A 24,053-nucleotide genomic window follows, 5' to 3' on the forward strand; every position below is an offset into this window, starting at 1 on the left:
GATTCAAACCCAGGTCACAGAGCATCCCCTGGGTTTCTGGATGAAAAGTCCAGTGATAGTACCATTAGTGTAAATTCCTCTGTGTAAATTAGTAGATTTGAAACATAGCCATAAAATACTCTTTTGCATTTTTAACACCCCAACACTGTCAGATATTCAGAAAAAATATTGTTCCTTCAAACTGTCATTAATGAGAAGATGACATCATTCCTTTAAAATAAAATCAAATTATATATTTGTATCAACTGAAGGAGGCTGAGAAATGTAATTCAGGATGCTTCAAGGTCAAAAAGTGTGAAAGAAAAGATAAAGTAAATCTAGAAACAAGGCTTAGATGTCACCAAGGGCTATCGAATCCTTTATTTGTGTCTGGATCACAAGACTGAGGCAAGAAAAGAATTGAGGCAGAGGTGGGTACAGCAGATGCTGGAGATTAGAGACTAGATTGGAGTGGTGCTGGGAAAGCACAGCAGGTCATACAGCATCTGAGGAGCAGGAAAAAGTGACATTTCGGTCAAAAGCTCTAATCTTGACAAGAAAAGAATTTCATAACTTACTATGTCCTGGTAATGACTGAATTAGGGACCATGAGGGCATGTCTCTCCTGTCTTAGTTACATATATGTCAAGACAGATAAGATATTGCCTTTAGCTTTAATGGAGGTGTTCACATACCTGGGCTCCTTTAGCCGGGAAACACTGGCAGACCGAACAATCCCGTCCATAACAGGGACCAGTGTAGTCAATGTGACCCTAGAATAGGAAAATCATTGATGAGAGGCAGATAATTTGCAGAAAAAAGCAACAAAGCAACAAATAAAATATACAGGAGTCAAAAGCAAGATAAATTGAAAACGTTCTTAATGAATAATTCTTCAAAATAGTTAATTTAACCAGAAAACACTGTTATAAACCTGCAGTAATGGATCCCAGCAAAATAATTTGAGAAATGGATAATGGGGCATTTCCAAGTTGTGTAAGAGCAGTATGGTACAGGAGAAACACCAGGTTTCCTTGGGGGAGGTGGGGCAGCCCTGCCCTACCATGTTCATGAAGAAACCTTTGAAGAGTTAGGTTAACTTTCTGTCCCTGTTCTGATTGGAACATCTCTCCTGATGAGATTCCCTGACTGTTACAGCATCATAGAAAGATGAAATAGCTGCAGCACAGAAGGAGAACACTGGGCTGACTGTATCCGTGTTTGCTCTGTCAGAGCAAGCTCTCACACTACAGAAAATCACGCTGTAAAATATCGCTGCAGAAAATTGCCTGGACCTGTTCACACAATCCAAACAGCACCCCAGCCTTCGTCTGTAAACATTTCCTCAACAAAGAATTACCCACTTCCATATTGAAAGCCATCACTGAATCTGCCTCTCAAGCAGCTCATTCCAGATCCTAAACACTTGTTGGATAAAAAAGGTTGTCTTCATGTCACTAATGCTGGTTCTCAAACTTCCCACCGATGAGAATTGTTTCTCTCTCTGCTCTGACCAATCTCATCATGATTTGGGATGTCTCCAGGCCAAGCTTTTCTCTGGTTCCAGCTTCTCCAATTGATACATCTCGTCGAGGTTCCTCATCCAAGGAACAACTCTTGTGGATCTCCTCTGGACTCTAAGGCAAAAACCTTTGAACAGCACCTTCCAAACCCACAACCACTTCTATCCAGAGGGACAAGAGCAGTAGATACATGGGAACACCGGTCTCTGCATGTTCCCTCTACGCCACTCACCATGCTGTCCTGGAAATATACTGCTGTTCCTTTATTGTTGCTGGGGCGGAATCCTGGAATTCCTTCCCTGAGGGCATTGTGGACTGCAGTGGTTCAAGAAGGCAGCTCACCCCCCACCTTCTCAAGGGCAACTAGGGATGGGCCATAAATGCTGGTCCAGCCAGTGATGCCTACATCCCATGAATGAATAATAAAAAGCAGTGGATGAGGATACTACAGACAAGCACTTCATAATTTTATAAAACTCTATCAGGTCACCCCTCAGCCTCCAATGCTCCAGGGAAAACAGCCCCAGCCTACTCAACCACTTCCTATAGCTCAAATCCTCCAACCCTGGTTATATCTTTATAAATCTTTTCTGAACCCTTTCAAGTTTTACAACATCTTTCCAATAGGAAGGAGACCAGAATTGCACACAATACTCCAATAGTGGCCTAACCAATGTCCTGTACAACCGCAACATGACCTCCCAACTCCTGTTCTCAATACTCTGACCAATAAACGAAAGCATACCAAACGCCTTCTTCACTATCCTATCTCCCTACTTTCTATTTGCCCCAATGATAGTGATTCCCTGTTGTATATTGTAATCATTCAACTCTATTATTAAGTTCAGAGTTAGCTCCATTTCTACAGTTACAGGATGCTGTTGAAAAACAACGGAGATGTTCTGCTTTACTGATCCTCTGCAGAGGACAGCTAGTGGCATAGGGTTACGAGAGATTTAGGCTGAATTCCAAACACATAGGTGCAATGCCTAATGCACAGCAGGTGGAATTTGAGTTCAATTGATATTAAACAGTGACTATCATATATGGTGCCAAGAAACCATTATCAAACATTGTATAAGCCCAGCTGGTTCACTAACATCCTTCAGGGAAGGAAATCGACTGTCCTTACCTGGTGTGGCCTACATATGGCTCCACCTCACCGCACTCCCCCCCTCCCCCCGCCCCCCCCACCCCACCCCCCCCCCACCACCCCCCTCATTTCGTCTGCATACATGTCCAGTTGACCTAATCTCTCCTCATACAACAATCCTGCCAACCCAGGATCCAGTCTGATAAACCAGCATGGCACTCCCTCTATGCCAAGTATATCTTTCCTCAGGTAAGGAGACCAAAACTATGCACATACTCCAGGTGTGGCCTCATTAAAGTACTGTATAATTGCAGCAAGACATCCCTGCCTCTGTACTCAAATCTTCTTGCAATGAAGGCCAACAGACTATTTTGCTTTCTAACTGCTTGCTGGATCCAGGTCCCTCTGTTAATCAACACTGTCGCCATTTAAATAATACTCTGCCATTCTCTTATTCCTACCAAACTTATCAACTTGTCTAAGTGTCCCTGAAGCCTCTTTACATTCTCCTCATCACTCATACTCTCTAGTTTTATGCTGTCAATAAACTTGGAAATATTACACTTCTATTCCCTCATCCAAATCATCTATATATAGTGTAAACAGTTAGGGTCAGGGCATTAAACCATCAGGTACTCTATTGTCACTATCTTCCACTCTGCCAATAACCTATTTATTCCTTTTCTCTGTTTCCTGTCTGCTCAATCCATACCATTACATTACCCCCTCCCCCCCACCCCCCACCGCCCCCACCCTGCCCATACCCCCACACCGGCCTGCCCCCCCGCCCCCCGCACCATCCCCCCCCCCCACCACCACCTCCCCACCCCAATTCCATTTGCTTTGCTTTTAAATAATAATCTCGCATGTGGGACTTTTTCCAATGCTTTCCACAAATCCAAATACATCACATTTTCCCTCAGTCATTCTCTGAAGTAAATCCTCAAAAGGCTCTTGCAGGTTTGTTGAACATGATTCTCCTTTTATAAATCAATGTTTCTTTGTGTAGTAAAATATGTATTTTCCAAGTCTTCTGTCATCACATTCTTCATAACAGACTCCAGCAATGTCCCTACAACTGGTGTTAGGCTAACTGGTCTATAATTCCCTACTTTCCCACTCTTTCCTTCTTTTTAATAAACAGTGGGGTTATATTTAACCTGCTGGAACTGTTCTAGAATCTACAGAATTTTACAAAACAGCCCCCAATGCATCTAATTTCTGCATTGTTATCTTTGCTAGTACGCTGGGATGTACATTATCAGGCCTGGAGATTTCTTAGCTTTCAGTTCTATCAATTTCTCTCTCAATTTGTGTTTATTAATATTATTCTCTTTCAGTTCCTCCTTTCCAATAGATCCTTGCTTCCCTAGCATTTCTAGGACATTTTTTTTGAGTCTTGCATAATTGCGTTGTCATTTCCTTGTTCTCCATTACCAATTCTCACTTGTCTTCACTAATCTTTTACTTTCCAACACATAGGAACTCTTACAGTCAATGGTTATGTTCCTTGCAAGGTTAGTCTTTATTTTTACTCTCTTAATCAATCTCTTGATTCTACTTTGCTGAATTCTTAACTGTTCCCAATCCTCAGGTTTGTAACTTTATCCAGCAACTTTATACAGTGCCTCTTTGGATCTAACACTATCCTTAATTTATTTTGTTAACCTTAGTTGAGCCACATTTCTCACTGAGTTTCTTAACCCGAAATGAATATACCATTGCTGCAATGTCGGCATTTGTTGCATAACAATATTAACCATTCTTTGTCCACTGTGACAACTTTAAATGAAATTACTCAGGCTATCACAGCCAAATCTCCCAGTCTACCTTATAGTTTCCTTTGTTTAGATTTAGGATCCTAATTTTGGATTGAACTAGTGTCCTTTCTATTCCAATAAAGAATTTGATTATACTATGGTCCCTTTTTTATAAACAACCTCTCATAATATGATTGCAAATTAACCCTTTCTCCTTGTATAATACCAAATTTAGAATGCTCAGCCTCAGATATGGTTCCTCAAAGTATTGATTGAAAAATCTATTTGATACACTCCATATAAAGTATAAGTGTTACTCTTCGCTGGGGCAGCCCCTTAGAAATCAAGCCTCGCTATTCCAGAATAAAGTGTTTAAAAGTATGCAGAACTCCCCACTCTACTTGTGTTTTAGGCAGACGTTCATAAAAAACATGGACCAGGTTTCTGGACTTAATAAGAACGACTATTTATTACAAATAAATAGATTCTGACTATAGATAAACAATTACAAACCATTCACAACTGTACTAGCTAAAACTATAACTCACTTATCAAACTTCCCCGCTATACACACATATAGATGAAAACAAAACAAGCGAGGGAAAGATAGGAAACGTGGTCCCTGTTCCCAGGATTTGTAAGATGATTCTTGTGCTGAAGATAGTGCTGCTTCTCAACCTTCACTTTCACTTATTTACAGGAGGCACAGGGTAACTGGTTCACATTTATGAAGGTCTTTCACTTACTGATTAAAATTCACAGTTTACAGCAAACGGAAAGGGGAAAGACACTGGCTCTCTTCAAGTTTAAGATCATTTTTTACTACAGAGAAAGGAGACAGTTCCTGGCTTTGTGGACATCCAATCACTTCTGCCAAGAGATGAATCCCCCTCAACCGCTCCTAGCTGTTCAGCCTGGGAATCCATCACAGGGTTGTTGGCAGGCAGAAGCTCTTTATCATCAACACTTGGTCATTATTTCACAAATCAATCAGCTCGTGTTGCCAGCCAAAGCTTCATTACTACACACCTCTTGGATAGAGCTCATTGTGAAACTAGGCTTTCATTGCTGCTTGGGTAAACAGCACTTACAATGAATGTCAGGTTACTTGTTTTTTAAAATTGCGGCAATCAATCCTTGGTTTTAAAACAGTCCTTTTCCCATTTCAGTCCACAATCAAAAATACTCAAAGTTAAACGGAAACATCCTCTTGGCCATATTAAGATGCATTTTGGAATGGGACAGAGCTTTGGTTAGGGCACATCTGGAGTAATATGTTCAATTAGACCATAAGACTAAGGAGAAGGCCATTCAGCCAATCGACTCTGTTCCACCATTCAATCATGGCTGATACATTTCTCAGCACCACTCTCTTGCCCTCTCCCTGTAGCCCTTGATCCCCTTACCAATCAAGGACCTATTTGTCTCGGTCTTAAATGACTTGGCCTGAGTTCCACAAATTCACCCGCCGCTGCCTGAAGAAATTCCTCCTCACCTCAGTTCTTTTTTGATTAAGTTTGGTTTCCTACAGTGAGGAAACAGGCCATTTGGCCCAACCCTGTCCACACTGATCCTCCAAGGAATAACCCACCCAAATCTATTCCCCTACATTTACCCCTCACCACTGCATCTAACACTATGGGCAATTTAGCATGCTCAATTCACTTAACCTGCATGTCTTTGGACTGTGGGAAGAAACCAGAGCACCCGGAGGAAACCTATGCAGACACAGGATGAATGTGCAGATTCCAAAAACAGTTGCCCGAGGCTGGGATCGAACCCAGGTCCCTGGTGCTGCGAGGCAGCAGTGCTAACCACTGAACTACTGTCCCACCCTAACAGTTCTGAAGAATTGTCCTTTCACTCAGAGGCTGTGTACTCTGGTCCTAGTCTCTCCTACTGTGGAAACATCTCCTCCATGTCCACTCCATCCAGGCCACTCAATATTCTGTAAGTTTCAATCACATCCTCCCTCATCCTTCTAAACTCCAAATACAAACCAAGAATCCTCAATAACTCCTCACACAACAAGTCCTTCATCCCTAGGATCATTCTTGCAGACTGCCTCTGGACTCTCCTCCAATGCCAGCACACCCTTCCCTAGATACAGGGCCTGAAACCTCTAACAATATTCTAAATGCAGTCTGACCAGAACGTTATGGAGTCTCAGTGGTACATGCCTGCTCTTGTATTCTAGCTTTCTTCAAATGAATGCTAACGTTATAGCTGCCTTTTCCTAACTTCCAACTGAACCTGCATGTTAACCTTAAGAGAATCTTTTGTAATTCTCACAAAGTACCTTGTACTTCAGATTTCCAAAGCCTTTCTCCATTTAAAAAACAGTTTCATGTCTATATTCTTCCTACCAAAGTGTATTATCTCACAGTTTCCCACATTGTGTCCCGTCTGCCACTTCTTTGCCCACTCTCCTGTCCGAATTCTTCTGAGGCCTCCCCGCTTCCTCAACACTACCTGTCCCTCCACCTATCTTTGTGTCATCCACAAGTTTAGCAACACTGCCCTCAGTTCCTTCATCCAGATTGTTAGTGTACCATGTGAAGAGTTGTGGTCCCAACACTGACCCCTGTAGAACTCCATTACTCACCAGCTGCCATCCTGTAAAAGACCCCTTTATCCCTACCGTCACTTTCTGCCAGTCAACCAATCCTATATCCCTACCAGTGCCTTGTCCCTAACACCAGGGGCTCTTATCTTCTTCAGCAGCCTCCTGTTCGGCACCTCGTCAAAGGCCTTCAAAAAATCCAAATAAATCACATCCACTGGTTCTCCTTTGACCAACTCATTCATTACCTCCTTAAAGAATTCTAACAGGTTTGTCGGGCTTGGCTTCCCCTTAAGGCTAAAATTGGGCCCTTGAAGACAGAAACAGGGGAATATATTACGGGGAACAAAGAAATGGCAGAAGAATTGAATTGGTACTTCAGATCTGTGTTCACTGGCGAAGACACAAGCAACTTCCCTGAGGTAACAGTGGCTGAAGGACCTGCACTTAAGGGAATTTATATTTGCCAGGAATTGGTGTTTGAGAGACTGTTAGGTCTGAAGGTTGATAAGTCCCCGGGGCCTGATGATCTACCTCCCAGGGTACTGAAGGAGGTGGCTCGAGAAAGCATGGATGCGTTGGTGATTATTTTCCAGAGTTCGATAGATTTGGGATCAGTTCCTGAGGATTGGAGGGTGGCTAATGTTGTACCACTTTTTAAGGAAGGCGGGAGAGAGAAAGCAGGAAATTATAGACCAGTTAGTCTGACCTCAGTGGTGGGAAAGATGCTGGAGACTATTATAAAGGATGAGATTACGGCACATCTGGATAGTAGTAACAGGATAGGGCAGAGTCAGCATGGATTTATGACGGGGAAATCATGCTTGACTAATCTTCTGGAATTGTTTGAGGATGTAACTGGATCCCTTGAGGATTGTTTGAAGATGGATGAGGGAGATCCAGTAGATGTAGTGTACTTGGACTTTCAGAAAGCTTTTGATAAAGCTAAATGTTTGGTGGAAAAGACAGAAAAGAGGAGTTGAGGATTATTAGATCAGTCACGATCTCATTAAATAAGAGAGTGGGCCAAATGAGCTATTTCTGCTCCTAAGCTGTGGCCTTAGAGTCTGAAAATAAATTACCCAGTTTTTGATATGACCAGTTACATATGCCAAACTACCCATATGAACTCAAAAATATTCATAAATGAAAGCACCCTCGATCAGCAAGCATCTACTCCAGGATAATAACACTGCAGGCATGATGGGAGTTGAGTTTCTCGACCCTCCCGCCCTCACGAACCTCACACTGCAACAATTAGGCATCTGAATAGCCAGATACACAAGAACCCTAATGGAAACAGTACACTGGGCACTGGCTCCGTGATCTCAAATGACAATCATCCCTGCCTCAATCATTTCTTGCAACAAACTATCCTGTCTTTCAATAATCCACTGTGTGTAGAAATTTCTCTGAGCTCTTTTGCATTCTCAATTGTGGTGTTATGTCTATTTACATCGACATAAGATTGGGACGAGGAGGAATTTCTTCATTCACTGTGAGTCTTTGGAACTCCTTACCACAGAGAGTTGGGGAACATATTTAAAGCTGAGATGGATAGATTTTTCAATAGTTGAGGAACCAAGGGTTACAAGGAAAAGGCAGGCAAGTGGATGTAAGGAATGTCAGCTGCAAATGTGTTGCTGGTCAAAGCACAGCAGGCCAGGCAGCATCTCAGGAATAGAGAATTCGACGTTTCGAGCATAAGCCCTTCATCAGGAATAAGAGAGAGAGAGCCAAGCAGGCTGAGATAAAAGGTAGGGAGGAGGGACTAGGGGGAGGGGTGATGGAGGTGGGATAGGTGGAAGGAGGTCAAGGTGAGGGTGATAGGCCGGAGTGGGGTGGGGGCGGAGAGGTCAGGAAGAAGATTGCAGGTTAGGAGGGCGGTGCTGAGTTGAGGGAACCGACTGAGACAAGGTGGGGGGAGGGGAAATGAGGAAGCTGGAGAAATCTGAATTCATACCTTGTGGTTGGAGGGTTCCCAGGCGGAAGATGAGGCGCTCCTCCTCCAGCCGTCGTGTAGTTGTGTTCTGCCGGTGGAGGAGTCCAAGGACCTGCATGTCCTCGGTGGAGTGGGAGGGAGAGTTAAAGTGTTGAGCCACGGGGTGATTGGGTTGGTTGGTTCGGGCGGCCCGGAGGTGTTCTCTGAAGCGTTCCGCAAGTAAGCGGCCTGTCTCACCAATATAGAGGAGGCCACATCGGGTGCAGCGGATGCAATAGATGATGTGTGTGGAGGTACAGGTGGACTTGTGGCGGATATGGAAGGATCCCTTGGGGCCTTGGAGGGAAGTGAGTGTGGAGGTGTGGGCGCAAGTTTTACATTTCCTGCGGTTGCAGGGGAAGGTGCCGGGGGTGGAGGTTGGGTTGGTGGGGGGTGTGGATCTGACGAGGGAGTCACGAAGGGAGTGGTCCTTGCGGAACGCTGATAGGGGAGGGGAGGGAAATATATCCTTTACGTAAGGAATGTCAGGTCAGCCATGATATTATTGAATGGCAGAGGTACTAAATGGCCCACTCCTGATCCTATTTCTAATGGCCTTATAAATTTACAGTAGATATATCTTTCAGGGTCATGCTTATGACATTATCCCTGTATATGGCATATCCCTGAATGGTATAATGTTCTCAGACGCCCACTTACTAAGCCCAGTCCTCTTATGATTTGGAGATGTCGGTGTTGGACTGGGGTGTGCAAAGTTAAAAATCACACAACACCAGGTTATAGTCCACAGGTTTAATTGGAAGCACTAGCTTTCAGAGCACTGCTCCTTCATCAGAGCGATGCTCCAAAAACTAGTGCTTCCAATTAAAGCTGTTGGACTATAACCTGGTGTTGTGTGATGTTTAACTTTGTACAGTTCTCTTATAGCATAGCATCCTGAGAGAAACGAGCTACACTACTTCAAAATTGTTTAGTTTGGGCCCAGACACACTGGTGCCTATGATTATAATGAACACATGAAGTCCTGCATCGAGAGTATGTGAGCATCGTTGGCTAGGTCAGCGGTTATTGTCCATCCCTAATTGCCCAGAGGGCAATCTGGAGTCAACCACACAATGCAGTGGATCTGGAGTCATTCATAGACCACCCTGGGTAAGGATAACAGATCTCTTTAAACAAAAGCAGAAATTGCTTGAAAAACTCAGCAGGTCTGGCAACATTAAAGGAAGAGAAACAGAGTTCATGTTTCAGGCCCAGTGATAGATTTCCTTCCCTGAAGGATCCGAAGACATGATTTTAGTGCCTAGGGGAAAAAACAAATTTTACTTGAAGCTTCTGAAATTGCACTCCCTTTATTATCAGTTAGTCTTTTAAAATTGTCAAACTGAAGTTGCTTTTCACAATGCTGTGTTAATTGACCCTCACATCACTGCATGTTCAATAACTTTACCTCAAATTATGTATTTTAAAGGGTTCACCTACACCTGAAAGATTAACTGTTTTAGTTACCCAGTTTATCCTCCTCATCCTTCTTCAGAAAGGCAATTACACTGACAGACCTGTCATCCAAATACAACGTTGGTACATACAAATATTGAAACCTTGTAACCAAAGCCTCTTTTCCCTCTTGTCTATTTTTTGACAGCGTTTCATATTTCGTTTTAGCCTTACTAATCTCCCTCTGACATGTTCTATATTCCTCATGATTATCTTTAACTTTATCATATGCCTCCAGTTTAAATATGTCAGTGATCAGCTCATGTAGATAAATTCAGAATCAAAAGTATCTGCCAATGACCAAAAATAGGGACATGATTTGAGTTCTGGTCAGACTGTTTGCTTTAGCTGATTTCTATTTCAATTAGTAGGTTATTTATGTTTTTATACATTTTCTTTGAATTTGTTTTTTACTTTTATTTACTCCTGTTTGTTAATGTCATTCTTAAAAAAAATCTGTATTCTGTTTCTCAAGTTAATCTATTTATCCTCTGAACACAACTTAAACCGAGGTCTCCAACTACTCCCACTGATGGACATTAAGGTTCCAAGGCATTACTGAAGAGGAAAAGGACACTCCTGGTTAATAATTATTCCTCAATTAAAATCATTAAAATTCTTCTTATCTACGTGATACCACTTTGATATTTATTAGTTCTTTCTATGCACAAACTGGCTGCAACATTTTTCATATCATACAGAAATTACACTTCAATGTGGGGTGGCACAGTGGCTCAGTGGTTAGCACTGCTGCCTCACAGCACCAGGGTTCCAGGTTTGATTCCAGCCATGGGCAACTATGTAGAGTTTACACATTCTCCCTGTATCTGTGTGTGTTTCCTCCCACAGTCCAAAGATGTGCAGGTCAGTGAATTGGCCATGCTAAATTGCCCATAGTGTTAGGGACCTTAGTCAAAGGGAAATGGGTCTGGGTGGGTTACTCTTCGGAGGGTCAGTGTGGACTGGTTGGGCTGAAGGGCCTGCTTCCACACTGTATGGGATCTAATCTAACATATCATTGGCTGTAAGATAATTTCAAACATCTTAAGATCATGAAAGGCAAAATAAAACCCAATGTTTTGATTTTATTTCCTTATTCTCCATAATTTGATGTTAAGTTGATTTTTTTAAGAGAGAATGAATTAATATCAATGTACATTTTTTCATTTGCAGAAGACTAACAATTCTCTGTGATATTGCTTTTGGTCTCAAGCACAGTGTGATATTTAACTGTTGAGAAAGTGCTATATTTAAATTTAGTGTTACTTTCAAATTCACTCTTCAGACCTTCCCCTGGGAATTTACACATCCTGAGATCAATCATTTGATGGAACAAATGTTCTCTTCCAAATAAATTCTTAATAGCATGAAGATCTGGGGGCTTGGAACAGAACTCTTACACCAGAGAAACTAGAGCAGGAGTAAGTCAGTAGGTGATGGGAGCATCAACATCTTCACCCAGTGAGTAGTTCCAGTATGGAATGTTCTACCCAGAAATGTGGTGGAGGCAGGTTCAATTCAGTCATTGAGGATAGAATTGGATCATTATTTGATTAGTGATGGCATGCGGGGATTGGGGAAAAGGCAGGAGATAGGCACTAGGGAGTAGAATCACTGCAGGCACAATGTCACCTACTTCAATCCTCTCAATGTCATGTTCCTGTCTTCTCTCTCTCTCAGTGTCTTTTGTATCAAAAAATGCACCAACACTTTCTTGAATACAGTAACCACAGGTCACTGCCTCTAAGATATATCTTTTACACTTATTATTCCTTTCTATTTGTTATTGGCCATTATTACTTCCTATTTGTTATTGATAAATTAATATTCTGTCTAATTTCTCTCGAATTTCATGTCATGTAACATTCTTTAAAAGTGTTGCATCTGAAACAGTTAAAGCTGATTTCCAAATGTTTAAATAAATGAGAACCACTGCATGGCTTTTCCCAAATTGTAAGATCCACAACCATTTGTTTCGTTATTTCCAAAACAATTAAACTAAATTAATGAGACAGTAATGAGTCCAAATTCATTCAAACAATATCTAAGGCCTTCTTTGTGTTATAAATGCTCATTGCTTTCAGATAATATTCCAAGTAAAATGTCAGGCTGGATGATTTATAAACAGAGTTCTTATCTCATAACTACGTTTTACAATATTAGTTTGCAACTTTTTCATTCTTGAATGATGCTTCCCTGTTTAAACTCTGTGGGGAGCTAGGGGAGAGATTGTTGGGCCTCTTGCTGAGATATTTGCATCGTCAATCACCATAAATGAGGTACCTGAAGACTGAAGATTGGCTAACATGGTGCCATTGTTTCAGAAAGGCTGTAAGAAAAAGCTATGGAACTATAGACTATCGAGCCTGACATCAGTGATGGGGAAGCTTTTGAACAGGATTCTGGGGGACAGGATTTACATGTATTTGGAAAGGCAAGGACTGATTAGAGATAGTCAACATGGCTTTGTGTGTGGGGAATTGTATCTCACAAACTTGATTGCATTTTTTGAGGAGGACAAAGAAGATTGATGAGAGCAGAGTGACAGACGTTATCCATATGGACTTCAGCATAATGTTTGACAATGGTCCGCACAGTAGACTGGCTAGTAAGGTTAGATCACATGGGATCTAGAGGGAACTAGCTAATTGGATAAACATTATTTGGAGGTGCCAGTGTTGGACTGGGGTGTACAAAGTTAAAAATCACACAACACCAGGTTATAGTCCAACAGGTTTAATTGGAAGCACACTAGCTTTCGGAGCGATGCTCCTTCATCAGATGATAGTCACCTGATGAAGGAGCGTCGCTCCGAAAGCTAGTGTGCTTCCAATTAAACCTGTTGGACTATAACCTGGTGTTGTGTGATTTTTAACTGGGTAGACATTAGGTTGAAGGTATGAAACAGATGGTGGTGGTTGGGAGTTATTTTTTTGGACTGAAGGCCTGTGACCAGCAGAATGCCACAAGGAATCTATCCCAGGTTACTGCGAGAGGTAGGGAAGTATTGGCTGGGACATTAGCAGATATCATCACATCCTCTTAGACCACAGGACTGGACATTAGTCAGTGATGTTCTCTTGTTTAAGAATGGAAGCAGGGAAAATCCAGGAAATTAAGGCCAGTGAGCCTAACAATTGTGGTGAGGAAGCTGTTGGAGAAGATACCGAGGGTCAAGATATATGCACATTTGGAAGAAAATGGGACTAGTTAGTGACAGGCAGCATGGCTTTGATTGGGGAAGGTAATATCTCAGCAACCTGATTGAACATTTTGAAGATGTGACAAAGATAGTTAATGAGGGAAGTGCTGCAGATGTACTTTATGTGGACTTTAGTAAAGTCCTACAAGATAGATTGGTGCAAACACTAAAATCACATGGGATTTGGGGGGAGCTGGCCGGATGGATACGAAACTGGTTTGCTCATAGAAGACAGAGGATAGCGATGGGAGAGTGTTTTTCAGAATGGAGACTGGTAACTAGTGGCATTCCAAAGGGATCAGTCTTGTAGTAGGTTGTTGTAGTATATATAAATGATTTGCAGGAAAATGTGTATGGTCTGATTAGTAAGTTTGCAGATGACATGAAGATTGGTGGAGTTGCTGATAGTGCAAACAACTATGAAGGATACAATAGGATATAGATAGATTGGTGAGTTGGGCACAGAAATGGCAGGTAGAGTTCAATCCACACCAAGGGATACCTTCGGGGAAGGTGGGACCTGTACATGAAGGATGGGTTGTACCTGAACTGGAGGGGTACAAATGTCCTGGGTGGAAGATTTGCTCGTGTGGCTCAGGAGGGTTTAAACTAGTTTGGCAGGGGACCTGGGAATCAGAGCCACATGTTTGAGAGAGGGTCAGTTGCAGACAGGACAGTGACAGGATGTATTGACTCCATGAAGGAGGTTTCTCATGCGATAAAATATAGGGATCAGTTAACGTGTGTCTGCTTTAGGGCAAGGAGTGTCTGGAACAAAAATGATGACCTTAGAGCATGGATCAGTACTTGGGGCTATGATGTTGTGGCCATAACAGAGACGTGGGTTTCACTGGGGCAGGGATGGTTGCTTGACGTTCCAGGATTTAGAATGTTTAAAAAGAACAGGGAGGGTGGAAAAAGAGGAGGGGGTGTAGCATTGCTAATCAGAGAGTGCATCACAGCTACAGAAATGAAGGTTGTTGAGGAAGGTTTGCCTACTGAGTCAGTATGGGTGGAAGTTAGGAACAGCCACCGCACTGGGGGTTTTCTACAGACCCCCTAATGGCAGTAGGGAGATTGAAGATCTCAGAGGCGGGCAAATTCTGGAAAAATGCAGACAGAGCAGGGTTGTTGTTATGGGTGATTTCAATTTTCCCAGTATTGACTGGAACCTCTTAAGTGCAGATGGTTTGGACGGAGCCGTTTTTGTCAGGTCTGTTCAGGGGGGTTTCCTTACTCAGTATGTAGGCAGGCCGACGAGGGGAGAGGCCATTTTGGATTTGGTGCTCAGCAACGAGCCAGGGCAGGTGTCAGATCTCGCGGTGGGAGAGCACTTTGGTGAAAGTGATCACAACTGCCTCACATTTACCAGAGTTGAAAAATGTGGTGCTGGAAAAACACAGCAGGCCAAGCAGCATCCGAGGAGCAGGAGAATCCTGAGGAAGGGCTTATGCCCGAAACATCGATTCTCCTGCTCCTCGGATGCTGCCTGGCCTGCTGTGTTTTTCCAGCACCACATTTTTCAACTCTGGTACTCCAGCATCTGCAATCCTCACTTTCTCACATTTACCATAGCCTTCGAGAGGGAAAGGAGCAGTTACCAAAGGAAGATATTTAATTGGGGAAAAGGAAATTATGACGCTATCAGACAGGAGTTGGGAAGTACAGACTGGGAGCAATTGTTCCACAGAAAGGGTACAGCAGACATGTGGAGACTGTTTAAGGAGCTGTTGTTGTGAGTGATGCACAAATTTGTTCCTCTGAGACAGGTAAGAAGGGGTAAGATTAAGGAACCTTGGATGACGAGAACAGAGGAACTTCTCATCAAAAGGAAGAAGGCAGCTTACGGAAGGTGGAGGAAGCAAGGATCTAGCACAGCTTTAGAGGATTACAGGCTTGCTGGAAAGGAGCTCAGAAATGGACTGAGGAGAGCCAGGAGGGGGCACGAGAAAGGCTTGGCAAGAAGGATGAGGGAGAACCCAAAGGCATTTTACTCATACGTGAGGAATAAGAGAATGATCAGGGAGAAGGTAGGGCCGATCAGGGATAGGGGAGGGAACTTGTGTGTGGTGTCTGAGCAGATAGGGGAAGCCCTAAATGAGTTTTTTGCTTCAGTTTTCACCAAGGAAAGGAAACTTGTTGTGGATGAAAACTTAAAGGAGCTGGGAAACAGTCTTGACCAGATCAAGATTGATGAAGTTGATGGGCTAGAAAGTTTGGAAAACATTAAGATTGATAAGTCCCCAGGGCCAGACCAGGTTTATCCCAGGCTGCTCTGGGAAGCGAGAAAGGAGGTTGCTAAGCCGCTGGTGATGATATTTGCCTCCTCACTCTCCACGGGAGTCGTACCAGAGGATTGGAAGGAGGCAAATATTGTTCCTCTTTTCAAGAAGGGTAATACAGAAATCCCTGGCAATTATAGACCAGTCAGTCTTACATCTGTGGTCAGCAAAGTTTTGGAAAGAATTCTGAGGGATAGGATTTAGGACTATTTGGCAAAGCATAGTGTGATTAAAGGCAGTCAGCATGGCTTTGTGAGGGGCAGGTCATGGCTCACAAATCTTATTGAGTTCTTTGAGGAGGTGTCAAGACAGATTGACGAAGGTCGAGCAGTGGATGTGGTGTATATGGACTTCAGCAAGGCATTTGATAGGGTTCCCCACGGTAGGCTCATTCATAAAGTCAGGAAGTATGGGGTACAGGGAGATTTGGCTATCTGGATTCAGAATTGGCTGGCTGACAGAAGGCAGAGAGTGGTTGTAGATGGAAAGTATACTGTCTGGAGGTGAGTGTTGAGTGGGGTCCCGCAGGGCTCTGTTCTTGGGCCTCTGCTCTTTGTAGTATTTATAAATGAGGAGGTTGAGGGGTGGGTTAGTAAATTTGCAAATGATACAAAGGTTAGAGGTATTGTCAATAGTATAGAAGGCTACTGCAGGCTGCAGCGCGACATAGACAGGATGCAGAGCTGGGCTGAGAAATGGCAGATGGAGTTCAACCTGGATAAATGCGAAGTGATGCATTTTGGAAGGTTGAACTCAAATGCTGAATATAGGATTAAAGACAGGATTCTTGGCAGTGTGCAGGAACAGAGGGATCTGGGTGTTCAAGTACATAGATCCCTCAAAGTTGCCACCCAAGTGGATAGGGTTGTTAAGAAAGCATATGGTTTTGGGCTTTCATTAACAGGGGGATCGAGTTTAAGAGCCGCGAGGTTTTGCTGCATCTCTACAAGTCCCTGGTGAGACCACACTTGGAATATTGTGTCCAGTTCTGGTCGCCCTACTATAGGAAAGATACAGAGGCTTTGGAGAGGGCACAAAGAAGGTTTACCAGGATGCTGCCTGGACTGGAGGGCTTGTCTTATGAAGAAAGGTTGAATAAGCTCGGACTTTTCTCTCTGGAGAGGAGGAGGAAGAGAGGAGACCTGATCGAGGTATACAAGATAATGAGAGAAATAGATAGCGTCAATAACCAGAGACTTTTCCCCAGGGCAGGATTGACTGGTACGAGGAGTCATAGTTTGAAGATATTAGGAGGAAGGTATAAAGGAGACATCAGAGGTAGGTTCTTTACGCAGAGAGTTGTGAATGCATGGAATGCATTGCCAGCTGTGATGGTAGAAGCAGAGTCATTGGGGACATTTAAGTGACTGCTGGACATGCACATGGATAGCAGTGAGTTGAGAGGTGCGTAGGTTAAGTTACTATATTTTACATTAGGATTAAATCTTGGCACAACATCATGGGCCAAAGGGCCTGTTCTGTGCTGCACTTTTCTATGTTCTATGTTCTAAGGTAGGGTGATACATTTTGGAGGATCAAATTTAGATGTAAATGGCAGAACCCTCTGGGACAGTAACATACAGGTGGATCTGGGGGTGCAGGTCAACAGTTCCCTCAAAGTGACAACACAGGCGGCCAAGGTGATTAACAAGGCAGCTAGCATGCTTGCCTTCATCTGGAAGGGCATGGAGTACAAGAGTTGGCAAACCATGGTGCAGTGACAATAAACCTTGTTAGGCTACATTTGGAGTACGGTGTGCAGTTTTGGTCACCACCCTGCCAGAAGGACGTGGAAGCTTTACAGAGAGTGCAGAGAAGGTTCACCAGGATATTGCCTGGTCTCAAGGGCATTGGCCTATGGGGAAAGGTTAAAAAGACTAGGATTGTTTTCACTGGAAAGACAGTGGCTGAGAGGAGACCGATAGAGGTCTACAAGATTATGCGAGGTATAAATAGGTGGGCAGTCAGAGACTTTCTCCCAGGGCTGAAGTTTCAATTACAAGGGGGCACAGGTTCAAGGTGAGAGAGGGAAGCTTTAAGGGAAATGTGCAAAGGAAGGTTTTCACCCAGAGAGTGGTAGGAGCCTTCCAGAAGAGGTGGTGGAAGCAGGCCCATTGGTGATGTTTCAGAGGCATCTGGATGGTTAGATAAATAGGAAGGGAATAAAGGGAGATGGTTGTAAAAAGGCAAAAGGTTTGCTTTTCAGTTTAGTTCAGGCAGGATGATCGGCACAGGCTTAGAGGACTGAAGGGCCTGTTGCTGTGCTGGACTTCTCTTTGTTCTTTAGATCGGTGCTGGGTCCACTGCTTTTTGTCACTTATATAAATGATTTGGAAGTGAAAATAGGAAGCATAGTTCGTAAGTTTGCAGATGACACCAAAATAGGTAGTGGACAGTGAAGAAGATTATCTCAGATTATAATGGGATCTTGATCAGATGGACCAATGGGCTGAGGAGTGGCAGATGGAGTTTAATTCAGATAAATGTGAGGTGTTACATTTTGGAAAGGTAAATCAGGGTAGAATTTATACACTAATGGCAAGGTCCTAGGGAGTGTTGCTGAACAAAGTGACCTTTGTTCATAGTTCTTTGAGAGGGGTGTTGCAAGTAGACAGAGTGATGAAAATTGCCTTAATTAGTCAGAAATTTGAATATTGAAATTGGGAGGTCATGTTGTGGTTGTACAGGACATTGGTGAGGCCACTTATTGATTATCGCTTACAATTCAGATTGTCCTTCTATGTTGTGAAACTTGAAAGGGTGCAGAAAAGATTTACAAGGATGTTGCTAGGGTTGGAGGGTTTGAGCTACAGGGAGAGGCTGAATAGGCTGGGGCTATTTTCCCTGGAGCATCGAAGGCTGAGGGATGACCTTATAGAGGTTTATAAAATCATGAGGGACATGGATAGGGTGATTAGACAAGGTCTTTTCCCCATGGTATGTGTGTCCAAAACTAGAGGGCATAGGTTTAGGGGAAAGATTTAAAAGGGAGCTGAGGGGCAACTTTTTCACGCAGAGGTTGGTGCATGTATGGCATGAGCTGCCAGAGGGAGGTGGGTACAATTACTACATTTAAATGGCATCAGAATGGGTACCTGAAAAGGATGGGTTTGGAGGGTATGGGCCAAGTGCTGGCAAATGGGATGAGGTCAGACTGGGCTATCTGGTCGGCATGGACAGGTTGGACCGAAGGGTCTGATTCTGTGTTGTATGACTCTGTGACCATTATCTTCGATGATCCAGGAAAGGTACTTTGTTTATTATCTATAGTGTGCTACAGAACTGTTGTCTTAATGTCACTGCCATAACAGTTAATTATCCTGTACCATTACAATTGAGCAATCAATTGCAGTGATCAATTTGTAGAATCAAAGTTGACAGTGTAATAGTACAGACAAGCTGGCTATTACTCGGAGCAGGCAGAGTACTTTAACCTCAAAGACCCAGGCATCACCCAGCAAAATAAAACATTGCTTATCACAACCCATGCTTTTTCTCATGTGCTCAACTTGTTTCCCATTCCTCCGGTCTTAAACAGGGAACAGTGAACAATATTTCTACTGGAAGCATTACTTAATTTTAAAAAAGAATGTGCCATTTTCCGCACAAAATAATTATAAATGGAGATTGTTGATGTTAGTCACATATTAACAGGATCAGAGACTTGCAGAGAACTGCTGAAAATCCTCCAGAGAAAGGCTATTGCTACTTAAGGGGTCAGATTGTTGGCAAAAAGGTCAGATTCCTCTGCAACATTCATCAGATGTTTTACGAACCTTGCAAGAGTCTTATTTTTTGGGCTCATTGAGGATAAACGGTTTCCTGTTATACAATCAGCAAGGGCTTCAGGCAGGTAGAGAGAGGGTCTTCAGGGTGGGTGTGGGGGAGGAGGGACATTGAAGCGTGGGCGTTTACTGAGGGTGGGTGTTGGGGAGGGGGAGTCACTCCAGAGTGGGTGTGTGGCAGGACGGACAGAAGGAAGCTGTCTGAAAAGGGGGCAGGGAGCGCAGTCTCTGCTGGCTGTGTGTTGGGGTGCACTGAGGGTGAGTATGGGGGAGGGGGACTGCAGGTTGGGTGCGGAGGCGGACTGAGAGTGGGTTTAGGGGAGGGAGGGTCACTTTAGGGTGGGTGTTGGGGAGGGGGACTGCACGTTGGGTTTTGGGGGGACTGACAGTGATTTGAGGAGAGCGGGGAATGCAGGGCATTGTGGGAAAGTGGGGTTATTGCATGATGGGTGTAAGGGATGGGGACTGAGGCTGAGTGTGGGGGAGGGTGAGTGAGGTTGAGTGTGGAGGATGGTGGGTGAGGATGGGTGTGAGGGAGGATGAGTGTGGGGGAGGGGGAGTGTGGGGAGGGTGAGTGTGGGGAGGGTGAGTGTGGGGAGGGTGAGTGTGGGGGAGGATGGGTGTGAGGGATGGTGAGTGTGGGGGAGGGTGAGTGTGGGGGAGGATGGGTGTGAGGGATGGTGAGTGTGGGGAGGGTGAGTGTGGGGGAGGATGGGTGTGAGGGATGGTGAGTGTGGGGAGGGTGAGTGTGGGGGAGGATGGGTGTGAGGGATGGTGAGTGTGGGGAGGGTGAGTGTGGGGGAGGATGGGTGTGAGGGATGGTGAGTGTGGGGAGGGTGAGTGTGGGGGAGGATGGGTGTGAGGGATGGTGAGTGTGGGGAGGGTGAGTGTGGGGGAGGATGGGTGTGAGGGATGGTGAGTGTGGGGGAGGATGGGTGTGAGGGATGGTGAGTGTGGGGAGGGTGAGTGTGGGGGAGGATGGGTGTGAGGGATGGTGAGTGTGGGGGAGGGTGAGTGTGGGGGAGGATGGGTGTGAGGGATGGTGAGTGTGGGGGAGGGTGAGTGTGGGGGAGGATGGGTGTGAGGGATGGTGAGTGTGGGTAGGGTGAGTGTGGGGGAGGATGGGTGTGAGGGATGGTGAGTGTGGGGGAGGATGGGTGTGAGGGATGGTGAGTGTGGGGAGGGTGAGTGTGGGGGAGGATGGGTGTGAGGGATGGTGAGTGTGGGGAGGGTGAGTGTGGGGGAGGATGGGTGTGAGGGATGGTGAGTGTGGGGAGGGTGAGTGTGGGGGAGGATGGGTGTGAGGGATGGTGAGTGTGAGGGATGGTGAGTGTGGGGGAGGGGGAGTGTGGGGGAGGATGGGTGTGAGGGATGGTGAGTGTGGGGGAGGGTGAGTGTGGGGGAGGATGGGTGTGAGGGATGGTGAGTGTGGGGAGGGTGAGTGTGGGGGAGGATGGGTGTGAGGGATGGTGAGTGTGGGGGAGGATGGGTGTGAGGGATGGTGAGTGTGGGGAGGGTGAGTGTGGGGGAGGATGGGTGTGAGGGATGGTGAGTGTGGGGGAGGGTGAGTGTGGGGGAGGATGGGTGTGAGGGATGGTGAGTGTGGGGAGGGTGAGTGTGGGGGAGGATGGGTGTGAGGGATGGTGAGTGTGGGGGAGGGTGAGTGTGGGAAGGGAGCAAGAGGAGAATGATGCTGCAGCAGAGACAGCAATTTTATAAAATATTAATTTGGGTGAAGTTGTTCCAGGGTGCGATATCCAGAAATTAGAGCCCCCAGCCTTACCGGAGTTATATCTCCCCAGCACACACATGGAACCATTGAAAGATTCCTGCCGAAAGCCAGCCTGATTGACAGAATCCATTTTCATTTGTGGTGAGATGCCATCAGACCAATCGCGTCCATCAGGATCCCTTCACTTTGGTGACCATCAAAGTATTTGTTGAAGACCTCATCAATCTCTTCTGGCTCCACACATACATTCCCTCCTTAGTCTTTCAGTAGGTCAACCCTTTCCCTGGCTCTCCTCTTGCTTTTTATTTATGTATAATTAATTATGTTTGCCAACAACTTTTCATGACTCCTTTTAGGCCTTGTTGAAGTCCTTTCCTATTTTCCTTATTTACTTCCATGGTTTTGTCAGTTCCCATTCTCCTCGACCTTACATGTGTTTCCTTTTTCTTAGAGGTAAGGTTTTGAGATTTTGAACACTTTAATTCAACACCTGACCCAAACCCATCTTTTTGGGAGATAAATTCTACCTATTGTTTTTCCACATACCTATCTTCCATTGCCCTCCCTAGCAGCTCCTTGTTTTCTGCATCATGTCCCTGAAAAGCGAACTCTCTCCGTGTTACTGATAGTATCACCCCGTGGTTAATGTCTGTGGGTGGGCCTTGTGCCCCGGTCCCATTTCACTGCTCAGAATACACTTAGAATCATCCTGCCATAGTCAACACCTTTTATCTTAGCCTGCTTGGCTACTCTCTCTTATTCCTGATGAAGGGCTTATGCTCGAAACGTCGAATTCTCTATTCCTGAGATGCTGCCTGGCCTGCTGTGCTTTGACCAGCAACACATTTGCAGACATGACATGGATTCGGCAGCTAAACAGCTCACATTAAACTTCAAGTAAATTGGCCGATATGTTGAATAATCTAGTAACATGTCTTGTATAATATGAAAGATACACAACTGACAAAATCAAAAGGGAACCTACCCTTTAACCAGTCACATGTTTTGTGTCTTCTGATTTTTATTTTTAAAAAGTCCTTTATCTAACTACACTGCTAACACTTAACTTTATGAATTTCTGACAGCTCATTATCGAGTCCAAGACGTACTTGTCTAATGACCCCTTTTAGCCTAATTCCTAAACAATACTAATGCCGAGATTAACATGCATATCAAAAAATCCTTTGTTTAACAAACCTTACAGCAGAATTCTTTGAAGACCTGAATGATATAGTAGCTGGGCAAACTGTACATGATGTGGTCTACAGTGTCTTTCAGAAAATCTTTGATAGGCACAACACCAGAGTCTATTGAAGAAGATTGAGGTCTGACATTTGAGGGAGGGTACAGAACAAATTGAAGGAGGAGGATTTTAAAAAAAAGAGAAAAATGTGCTAACCTAAAGAGAGAAAGAAGGTGTGGGAGATTCCTTTCAATCCCCTCAAATCAATAAGGCAGCTCTCAGGAGACCAAAGTTAAAAATCACACAGCACCAGGTTATAGTCCAACAGGTTTAATTGGAAGCACTAACTTTCGGAGCGACGCTCCTTCATCAGGTGATTATGGAAGGAGCGTTGTTCCGAAAGCTAGTGTGCTTCCGATTAAACCTGCTGGACTATAACCTGGTGTTGTGTGATTTTTAACTTTGTACACCCCAGTCCAACACCGGCATTTCCAATTCAGGAAACCAGAGAGACTGCTATCACAAATCCCTAACTGACCAAAGTCTATGCTTCCATAATGTACACTGGTCCCCTCTCCACTGAAATGTTCGGCTGATGTGGTAAGAGGCCAATCTATTCATTATTTTAAACATATCAATCATATCAGTTCAAAGGTCTTTCCAAAAACAAAACTATCAGCTCCCAGAATGATCCAATGGCCCTTAAAACTAGCTTTTGAGTAATTGGTCCTTTTTAAAACATTCTTCAAAGCCTCAAACATTGCCGTAAATTAAACAGTATTCGAGTCGATGTCAAACCATAGCCTTATTCAAAAACAGTCTGGATATCTGATTTTACAATTTATTAGCCTGCATTACTTCCACAGCAGCTTCATAACAATTATTTGGATTTTCAAAGATTCAAAACTGCAATCCTCATGTCCTTCCATTTAGTAGCATTCAATGGGAAACCTACAGTGAGAGCTGGTACTGTATCAAAATTCATTCAGTCGTGTTTGTGCTGTCCACATCGTGTTTAATCAAATTTCCATCCATACAGAAACTGAATAAAGATGCCATCAGCAACAGTCATATCTCACAAACAACTCTCATCAGCAGTTCCAATTAAACATCTGCCCAAACAAGTCCTGGAGGTCTATGGTATTTAATCTTTAACAATATAAGTAATCATTCAATTCTAGCTCTGTAGAGAAATGTATCTGTTATTAAGCTGACTGAAGAGAATCCCTTTAACCAGATACTCACATTCAGAATGCTCAAATGTCTGACCGCAAATAAGCAGAAGTCCCTGAATTCACCTATTTTAAGGAGATATTTTGAATTATCCTGTTTAGAGGTTATGACACACCTTAGGAGCAGGTGGGACTTGAGCTCAGGTCTCCCGACTCAGAGGCAGGGACACTACCACTTTGCTATAATGCACCAAAGGCGAATGTAGGGAAGAACAGGGGTCCAGGTTAGGTTGCTTTGGTGACTTCTATAAGCCATCTATGTACAATTCATTTCCATTTA

General features: G+C 44.1%; 1 protein-coding gene across 1 annotated transcript in view; it reads right to left on the minus strand.

Annotated features, from left to right (window-relative positions):
* Nucleotides 1–24,053, minus strand: part of LOC132821661 (collagen alpha-4(IV) chain-like) — a 266,111-nt gene that overhangs the window by 174,527 nt on the left and 67,531 nt on the right. The window contains exon 4 of the mRNA XM_060834370.1: nucleotides 675–752. Coding sequence (XP_060690353.1) covers nucleotides 675–752 — 78 coding nt within the window. The remainder of the gene's footprint in view (nucleotides 1–674; nucleotides 753–24,053) is intronic.

The sequence above is a fragment of the Hemiscyllium ocellatum genome, chromosome 13 (genome assembly GCF_020745735.1).
Source record: "Hemiscyllium ocellatum isolate sHemOce1 chromosome 13, sHemOce1.pat.X.cur, whole genome shotgun sequence".
In the NCBI taxonomy this organism is placed as follows: Eukaryota; Metazoa; Chordata; class Chondrichthyes; order Orectolobiformes; family Hemiscylliidae; genus Hemiscyllium; species Hemiscyllium ocellatum.